At 43.9% G+C, this 10,217-nt stretch overlaps 1 protein-coding gene across 2 annotated transcripts in view; it reads right to left on the bottom strand.

Annotated features, from left to right (window-relative positions):
• ALDH7A1 (aldehyde dehydrogenase 7 family member A1) overlaps positions 1 to 10,217 on the bottom strand; it is a 36,241-nt gene that overhangs the window by 12,181 nt on the left and 13,843 nt on the right. For both annotated transcript variants that reach the window (XM_018571713.1, XM_018571712.1), the window contains exons 6-10: positions 9,738 to 9,870; positions 7,416 to 7,460; positions 5,571 to 5,648; positions 4,169 to 4,266; positions 4,007 to 4,048 (exon numbers count right to left, since the gene is read on the bottom strand). In XM_018571713.1, the coding sequence (XP_018427215.1) occupies positions 4,007 to 4,048; positions 4,169 to 4,266; positions 5,571 to 5,648; positions 7,416 to 7,460; positions 9,738 to 9,870 (396 nt within the window). The remainder of the gene's footprint in view (positions 1 to 4,006; positions 4,049 to 4,168; positions 4,267 to 5,570; positions 5,649 to 7,415; positions 7,461 to 9,737; positions 9,871 to 10,217) is intronic.

The raw sequence follows: 10,217 nt of genomic DNA, 5'->3' as shown, positions 1-10,217 counted from the left end.
GTAAAAGTGAAAGGTTAAAAAAAAAAAAAAAAAAAAAAAGAAGAAGAGGCCTTATGCCAAAATACTAATAGAATACCTACAACAAGTGAGAAATGCCACGTGGGAGATAATTCCAGTCATAGATCAAACCAGGGAATTAGGCCTACCTTATCCAACCAGAAGGGTGAAACACAAAAGCAACAGTGTCATAAGGGCAGACCAGAGCTTCCCTAGTATTAGTGAATACTCCGAGCCTCAACTCATGTGAACCCAAAGCTTCAAGGAGATAAAAAAAAAAAAAGAAAATCAATGCATGCCTGGTAGGACTGCCAAGGCAGACACCCATCTTGCCGTGGCAAGGACCTCCCAGGAAGAGCCCTATAGATGAGCTGCGTCAGAATCTCCAAGGAGATTAACAGTGGTCCCTGAACCCCCTAGAGAACCAGAGCGTGACCTCCGAGTCAGCATGAGAAATAGGGAGGGTACATGGATACATCTTTTACAAGGAATAGGCAGGGGATAGAAGGTAGATTTGCAAGGAGGAATGCTAAACTGATAGACCTGAAGACCCAGCTTAACCCCCGCCTGTCTGTAAGAAGAACAGGGCGTCTCTGGGATAAGACCCAAAGGAAGAACCTACTTGAAAATAACCTGCCTATCCTGGAGCGTCACAAGCCTAGAGTGTTTCCAACTCCAACAGAGTCTCAACAGGATAATGAAGAACATTCACCAACAATCAAATGCAAAACCAGGAAACTCATGAGAAGGGCCTATTTTGAGTCTGTGAAACCACCGAGGAGGAAAGACCTAGACACAAGTGAACAAATCCCATGAAGTGAACTCAGCAAAGTTTTCCCTGCTAGCATCAGAGGACTCCTAAATAAGGAAACTTGGTTGCAGAGCATACAGGTGGCCCAGGGTATCGTATAAAACATTTGAGGGGATGGCAGACTATTTCTCAAAAATTCATTTTAGGGAGGCATTGAGAGGACCTAATTTCAGACTCTGAGATAGTCAGTGCAATTGATGGCCCAGTTTCCTATAAAGCAGCAAGTAGGTCAGCAAACAAATCTGCAGAAGGAGCAGGAGTGAGCTTGGAGTCTCTGTAGTCAACACCAGCAAGGAACTTGGTAATTTTGGATTCAAAATCTTGCGTTACTGTAGTAGATAGCATGGGATGATAAGCCAGGGGGACTCAGTCTTACCCTTTGCTAAAGAAAACTTAAATAATGAGATGGACCCTATAACTATAGGTTCATCACATTCAACATTGTAAAACATCAGTACTTTCAGGAGACTGAGAACAAATGACCCTGGAACAATTAAGGGGCACTAGGAGCTTGGGTCCCCCACTGCAACAGGACTCTATCCTGTGTCTAGATACAGACATGTTGCAACCGGGTGGTGATGATGCAACTAAGCGTAGTGTACAAGGCAAGGCCTCAGCTACTAATAAAACCCAGAGAGCTGGTAGCTGGTGAGGGTTAGATGGCTGAAGGGGACCAAAGTCACTGTAGGCAGTCCAGAAATGGAGCAACTGAGTTCCACGTTGCTCTCTGAGGAAGCATCTCCCTGCGGGTGCTCCTGTTTTTCAAAGCTAAATTCCAAGAAAGAGCATGTGCGACACTCCAACCAGTAGATAAGACACTTCGACCCTCAGTGTTAACCCTTCCGCGGTAGTGGCCCATCAATGAGTTAGCTCCCAGTGCTCAGCTCAAATCAGGCCTACCCGAAGTCTTCAGAGACCTGTCTGACGCTGAGATAATGCCAGGGGCTCTAGACCTGGAAAGGACAGCTACCAAAACAGGGTCTGGAAAGCGCCTTAAATGGAACTTAGTGGCAGCAGGTCACTTCCAGGCTATGCACGCACTGTCCAGTCCAGCAGGGTCTGGCTGCAGCACTCCGAAGCTAGGCTGAAGAAATGTTCCGTTAGACTTACCGGTAACGGTATTTCTAGGAATCTTCCAGGACAGCAACCTGAGAGATGATTGGTTCCACCTTCTACAGGAAACATAATTAGCAAAACAGTTAAAAGCCCCTCCCCTTCCCCTCGTACCTCAGTTGTGATAAAAGTAGACTACCACCCCAGTAAACGAGGGGACAACCCAACAATAAATAACATACCATACATCATTCCGGGTGGGAAGTAGGCTTGCTGTCCTGGAAGATTCCTAGAAATACCGTTACCAGTAAGTCTAATGGAACATTTCCCGAATCATCTTCCAGGACAGCAACCTTCCACCCCCGGGGCCATAGAAGCAGCATTGGCATCCCATGCTCTGCGTAACATTGCCTCTGCCTTTCTATCCATTTGATCCTTGATTGCACCTGCATCCTCAAACGAGAGGTCAGCTCTCTTAGAAACTTGCGCTAAGGAAGCATCTAATTTGGGACATTTAAAATACCTGTCCTCCTCTTTACTAAAAGGAAACATCCTTTTCCAGGATCTAAAAGCTAAAAACTTGAGAACACCTTCCAGCCTTGCCACACTTTTCTCTCTGGATCCTTCCATTCCCCTGCTATCAAATCCTTTAACGACTGATGCATGGGAAAAACTCTTCCCTGAGGCTCTAACAAACCTCTATAAACTCTGTCTTGTACAGACAAATTTTTAGGGGGATCAGGGATCTGCTCAGTGGTGTATATGGCCTGAAGCAAGTAATCCATATCCTCTAAGGAAAACAAATGCCTAGACGGGCGAGACTCAGCAGATTCCTCAATGGTCTCACCCTCCTCCAGAGAACTTTCTGATCCGGAGCCAGAACCTGACACTGCTCTATCCAAATCCTCTGTGAAAGAGAGCGGTTTCTGTTGTACCCCTGAGGTACTAGGAAGACTGGCCCCTGCCCCCATAGGAGCACTAGAGGTGGATGGCAACATATCAGCCATAGCACTCTTAAAAGATTGGACTGTAGCCACCATTTCTGTCTTCATACAATCCAGAAAACCTTTAATAAAACTAGTGGATTCAGAGGCTAGTAACTTCTGAAGGCATAAGTCACAAAGGGGTTTAGAATAACCCGAGGGAAGCTTCAAATTGCAGCTGCCGCAGCGCTTCTTAAGTAACTTGGTAGCTGGGGCAGACAGTGAAACAGAATCCTGAGGAGACACTTTCCCTGATGACTCCTGCATAGTAAAATAAAAGCAGATAAGTGTACAACCCCCACTGTCACAAAGTGTCCCTGGTAAAAGTGTAAACAGGCACAGCCTCACTCACCCCTTTACCTTTGGGGACAGTCACCGCTGGCTTGCCTTCCTCCTCCATCGGGCAGCGTTAGCGGTTTCTTCCCCCACAGACTGTCCTGGTATTCGAGCTCCACAGGTCCAACACACCTCACAGCAGAGAGCGCGCAGCGGAAGTGAGGCAACAAGCCTCGACGGAAGCGAAGAAATCACCCGCGACCGGAAGTGACGACATGCGCCCCAAGACGAGGCTTGGAACACACCGGAAGTGCCTCTCAGTCCACTGCCCGCTCGATTCACCGCTCCAGCATGCCGGACACCGCTACAGAACCCCACTACCAGCTCCCCTACATCAAGCAGGGGGAAGCAGGACAGGGCCACCGGCCTGGGGGCCTCAGGAGTGGATCCTTTAAGGGAAGAAAGGAACCAGATCCTGGCCTTTCAAACAACATAGGGAAAAACACCCCTCCGCTCTACAGCAAGGCCAGAAGGGAGGGAAAACACCTTCAACAGCAGAGCCGCACAGAGGGGGATCCGTGACCTCAAGGCCAACCGGTCAGGAAGAAAAAGAACAAACGTGACGTGGTCCTGGACGGTAGGAAACACAATCTAAACTGAGGTACGAGGGGAAGGGGAGGGGCTTTTAACCGTTTTGCTAATTGTGTTTCCTGTAGAAGGTGGAACCAAATCATCTCTCAGGTTGCTGTCCTGGAAGATGATTCGGGAAAGGCTGATTAAAATAGCTGCCATGTAGGGAACAGCTCAAGCAGCAATGAAAAGAGAATCTTGGGGGGGGGGACATTTTTTGAACTATGATCATGACTCACAATCAAAATATACTCACCAATAATTGCATTGTTTCCCCCAAGCTCAAGCAACTTTCGTCCTACAGAACACAAACACAGAATATTAGTCTAACTTATGGCAATAATAAAATCGCCTGCATGTATATGTTATTCTAGGTGCAGTCTTAGGAACATACACCTTCCTATAAAACAAAACTCACCAAACCTTTCTTGAACCTTCAGAGCCACTTGTTTTCCCACGTTTGTGCTGCCAGTGAAAGACACCAAATCTACACGCTCATCTTTCGCTATAGCATTGCTAGAATAGAGCAAAAAGTGTCACAACCTTCATCATAAAGACGTAAGACATATAAACTGCGTACAGCAGAATGTGGGAATATTCTAAATATGGCAGATATCACCAAGATGGCCAACTATAAGAACTGGGAAAGCCCTTAAGTTGGTTTGTGGCTGGTAATGAGCGACGAGTAGAAAAATATAAATATGGAAATAACTGCCTGGAGTTTGAGAACTTTACGCAAGCTTTTTTAGCCATATTCCTTACAGGAGAGAAAGACCACTCAGTCCAAATTTCCATTTAGCCAGAATATTGCAAGAGGAGATGGCGAGTACATATAAACTGTAGCTATGATGCAACTGCTAAAAAATTAGTTTTTCAAATGGTTATGAAAAAAAAAACAAAAAAAAAACAAACATACAACTTGCCGCACTCCATACTTGAACTCCCCACAAAAAGACGGGTGCTCGAAATGACTGCAGATGGCGCCGCCACACAAACAAAAAGGAAGACGTCATCAGCACTCCAACAACGATAACAGCAGCAATTAGATGCTCATTTATTGACAGTCATCATCTCTGATCCTGATGAAGGGGACCCTGTGTGGCCCCGAAAGCGCTTGCCAATGAGAGACAGCATCTGTCAATAAATGAGCATCTAGTTGCGGTTATTATCGTTGTTAGAGTGCTGGTGACATCTTCCTTTTTTTCAAATGGTTTTGCCACAAGTATGTATACTTTTACTGCCCCAAAATGCACATTCATAACAGAGTAAAGAGTGAAAACACTCATCTGATAAAAGAAAAACAGCCCAAAAAAATGGTCACTACACTTATTAAAAAGAAAAAAAATAAATCAAAGAGTTACCTGACCCCACGAATAAGTGAACATAAAATTATGTTTGTGGGTACTGGACTATGACATATTATGCTGGCAGCATCCTGTCTGAGCCCCTAGCTTCAAGGTACCAACATTCAGATCTGCCACTTACCTTTGGCTGAACATCATTTGAGCAAAGTCGTCAGCCTTCCCCTACTATATTCTCCATTAAATCCTAGCATTACAAAGCAGGACCCAATGAGAATACATGTTGTGAGGTAACAGGCGATCTTCCATCCAAAACTATCTTTTTGGGGTTATAAAAAACTTTATAGAAGACTATACTTATTAATTCAATATTCACCAGCCTAATACATCTGTTTTTGAATGCATTCATGTGCTAAATGCCTGAAAAAAAATGCTATTTCTTCTGCACCACAGATTCTTTTTGAGGCTGTAAAGAGACCATGACCAATCTAGAAAATACATCAAAATGGATAAACTCACCCGATATCAGAACCACCACAGGCCAAGGAGCAGATTGCACCAGGCAGGTTATTGTCTTCTAAAACTTGAGCAATTATTCTAAAAAGTGCAACAAACCAGGTTATGTATGGTTAAACACTCAGTTACAACAACAATTTACATTAGATTTTTTTTTATTATTATTACAGCATATTCATTTATGGTATTTAACACAGTTGACTACTGCAACTTACCTAAACTTATTTGGCAATATAAAATTTACTACGGACTATTCAAACTAAAAATACATTAAAAAAATATATATATAGTTTGACATAAAAATTCATATCAAAGTGCTTGTTAGAAAAATCATAATTTTTTTGGTCTATGAATCAAAGATTTAAAGCCCAACTCCAGCGATCCTTTAGGCCTAGGTTATCTCTGTAAAGGACTTTTACTTGCCTGATCCCTGCTCCCCAGCCGGAGCTCACCTGGTCTCTCTTACGCTCTGGAAGGTGAACTGTTCTTTGGCTATGGGCCCTGCATTAGACGTCATGACTGCAGGTGCCGGTTTTGGAGCATGCAGGAGCGGGTAAGTAAATGCCCTTAAGACAATACCCGTAGATTAAAAAAAAATGAACACTTACACAATGCAAGGGTAGCTTTTTTTGTTTCCTGCAGATAGGTTTCAAACATGACTGCACACATTGCATGCTTAACTTCTATCCTCAACTCCACACATATTGCCTCTTCTAAGAATTCGGCCCCTTTCACACGGCTGTAGAAATCGGACCCGCCTGTCCGTTTCAGGCGGATCCGATCGGACGCCCAATGCAAGTCAATGGGCAGCAATGTATAAACGGACAAGCGTCTGTTTACACCTGGTTACCCCTGCCTCTGGCCAGGTCCGGAACTACAAACTTTACAGTGTTCTGTTTCGCCAGGCCGGATCGGGGGTAATCTGATGTAAATGTACACATGTCTATTTACATCCGATTCCCCAGAGACTTGCATGGGGTCCAGTAAATGCATTTTTTCCCCTCCGTTGCAAGATAAAAATAAAATAAAAAAAAAACACTGTCCATACAATGTTGTCTCTGCACTGCTCTGAACAGGAGAGGATCCATGCATGGATCCTCTCCTGGTCAGCCTGCGTTAAAGGGGACCAAGGCATGTGTCCGTTTACATTAGATCATCCCTGATCTGCCACAATCCGGTCAGCGAAACAGAACATTGTTCCGTTTGGTTTTCCAGACCAGGCCGGAGGCTGGGGGTAACCGTCTGATTACACATGGCTGCCCATAGACTTGCACTGGGCATCCAATCAGGTCCGCCTGAAAAACTGACATGTTTGGAGCGGCTGTGTGAAAGGGGCCTAATTATATCAAAATAGAGACAGCTCTATTGTGGAAGAACACAGAGTACAACCTTCCAATCCAAAGGGTGCTCAATACAACTGCTCACAGGCCCCTTAATCTGTCATTACAGTTCTGCACTGGGGAAAAAAAAAAAAGTGAAATGGGGGGGGGGATTAGTCAGACAATATTTTTTTACCTGCCCGATTAGTATTTTGTCTTAGCGTGCAGTGTTTACATATACATTGGACAAGCTTGTCGCCAAATCAAGGCAAGACAGAGCACTGTCAAACTTAGCTTATAGTGACTTTACGATGCCCAAAGATATAAGAACGCAGTGGGCTATACAGAAAGGAGCCCACCACCCTTTGGTACTCCAGAACATGAATGTTGAGCTTGGCTGAAGTTTCTGCCATTTTCTTCGGTGAAAAAATTGTGCTTAATATACAGATGGTTGGAAGAACAAATTGTACTTAATGATTTCAATAGCTAACAAATACAAAAGAGATGTTAGTGTTAGAATAGAACTTACTTTGTTACTGCGACACTAGTAAGGGATGTGGTTGGTGCTCCCTTCCTAAAAAAAAAAAAAACAGAAAAAACACAACATATTATAGTCTGAAAACAAAATGTTGTTCCTGAAATCATAAAATGTAATTTCAACACGAAATATTAAATAATATCCAACTTGTTATGAACAAAAGTTTAGGTGAATAATAAAAAGCATTATATACAGTTTTAGGGCTCATTCAAACTTAGTTTAAATCATGTGTATTGTATTAAAGCAGATTTTGGCACACGTTAAAGGTTTCTTGCATTAGAGCAGCCTATTAAATTTAACTGGGCTTACACCAGATCGGACCCAAAGTGCACCACAAAGCACAATGAACATCATTGGAATGCAGTAATGCATGTGTTAATGAAATGCACCACATCAGAGAAGTGTAACCAGCCCCCTGGAAGACTGAAGTCTACAATATGTAAACTATACTTTTTATTACAATAAGTTAAACTACTAGTCACACACACGAGAATCTACTACAAGAATACCTAACGCAAATCTAACAGAGGTTCTAACCCTTCACAAATTGCTGTGTGCCTGTTAGAGAGATTTCTGCTTACCACATGTCCAAGTGACAATGTTGCCAGGAAGTGAGTGTGTATTTCCAATTTGGGGCACCAAACATTAATAAAAATGTGACAAAGGTTTCAACATTTCCCACCACTATCCATAACTAGAGAAAACAGTAAATAGAAAACGTTTACCTAATATTTTGTACATAGTAAACGAGTAGCTCTCCAGTATCCAAAACAGTTACACACCATGTACATCAGCTGCATCCTGTTAATTGAATGCTCCCCTTCAGCCATCTAATGGGGCATCATGGGGGCCATTATCCGGTTTAGGGTAATCATACACACAATACAGTCTGACTGTACAATCCAAAACTAAAAGGTGCCCATACACTGCACAATTCTCGTACGAGAGTCGCGGGAAATCCCACGATCGTACGAGAATTGTGCAGTGTATGGAAGGCGTGCGACCCTTAATGTACGGTCGCACAACTTTTGTATATCGAGCATGTTGGAAAACCAGCCGAGAATCGTACCATTTTAGGCAGGTTAATATGATTGAGAGATAACTGCAGAACGGGCCGGTGTGCGCACGCGCACACTGCCTGTTCAGCATTGCAGTCATCGGAAGCCCGCCCCTCAGGGGGGCGGGCATGCGATGATCGCAAGTACGATCTGCCTGTCCAAGATGGGCAGATCGTACGTTTTTTTAAGTACTTTACAACCCTTGTACTGGGTTGTAGAGTGTATGGGCACCTTAAGGCAGGTCCTTGTACTACATACTTGTTAGATCTAATAGGAGATTGTAATGCGTCATGAGCTTTTAGACCTGTTCAGATGCACAGAACATGCCCAGAAGGACTGGCCTAGAACAAACATTCACATTCATAAACGTGTATATGGCATTTTGGAGGTACAGAAATACCATAAAACAAGTTTTGGTGGAACAGAACAAGTTATAGCTTTCATTCACTCTGATGGGATTATGTAGTCATTTAAGATACAACAGGAAATGGTGCAGACATGTCTACTGAAAATAATCCTTTAAGTTTATGGGAAAGCTTTTTATGCCCAATTTTTTTTCAATTAGATTTTTTCTAGAATGTGTGCACAATCTCAGTATAGACAATCTCAGTATAGAGGTCTAAGAGAAAAAACTCTGCTATTCTGCAATAGCCTCTCAGGGCTTATTCACACCAAATGCGTTGGGCTGCACTGGCCAGCTTTTCCCAATGCATAGACAAGGCAATGTGTTTTGAATTCTACAAGTTCAGTTCACACCGCAAAGATGTGTGCTGCAACAGAACACCCCCCCCCCCCCAAAAAAAAACACCCCAACTTAGGGCATACTCTACCAAAAAGAAGGATTAAGTATTTTGAAGTATTTCATGACAGGTCAATAAAGTGCAATGTGTTTAACGCACTGGCACCTCTATCTTTCACAGCGCACATTAGCGGCTGTCTGTCAATCTTGATCGCACCGCACAGGAACGGACCGCAGGCACAATGTGCCTTGCGATCCCGTGGGGCGGATCGCATTGCGGCTGGAGGGCGTGGCTACGGCGCCATTCACTTGGATGGCCCGTCACGCCCCCTCCTACCTCACTAAAAAGTGAGGCGGCCGCAATGCGAGGCAGTGCGTTCTGGCCAAAAGCAGGCCGGAACGCACTGCATCTAGTGTGACTGAGCCCTAAGAGAAATGAAGATATCGGTCTCATTGGTTACTATACCACTGTAAAAGAAAGATACAGTTTATTACATTATGTATTCTATGTCTTACCATAGACAGACGTCCCCGCAGATCAAGGCAAGAGCATTATTCCAGCCATACACTGCAACTGGAAAATTAAAGGCAGTGATAATTCCAACCAGGCCCACAGGATTCCACTGCTCAATCAAGGCATGCCCAGGTCCTAAAAACAAAAACATATGACATCCATGAGCTGGTGTGGGAACAGACGATGGAGAAATTGATTTGTTCTGATGATCTTAAAAAGGACAATTTAAATAAAAGCCATTTTAGAATTATAAGGGGGGGGGGATAACCACCTGAACTGTAATGGTTAAATGCACATCACATCTTGGGAGTAAAGACAGGAGACATTCACGCACACTTTTCTCCATGACACTACAGGCTGTGAGCAGTCCCTTGGCATTATCTACAATGCAGGGCTATAAACTCTGCATTGTACATGGAGGTGGCAAGTGTTCGACCGCGTCTGGGAGTGCCATAGAGAGGAGACTTCGCAGTGTGGGGGGG

Source organism: Nanorana parkeri, unplaced genomic scaffold, assembly GCF_000935625.1.
Source record: "Nanorana parkeri isolate BGI_ZX_2015 unplaced genomic scaffold, ASM93562v1 scaffold1814, whole genome shotgun sequence".
Lineage (NCBI taxonomy): Eukaryota > Metazoa > Chordata > Amphibia > Anura > Dicroglossidae > Nanorana > Nanorana parkeri.
This window is presented reverse-complemented; position numbering and strand designations above follow the sequence as displayed.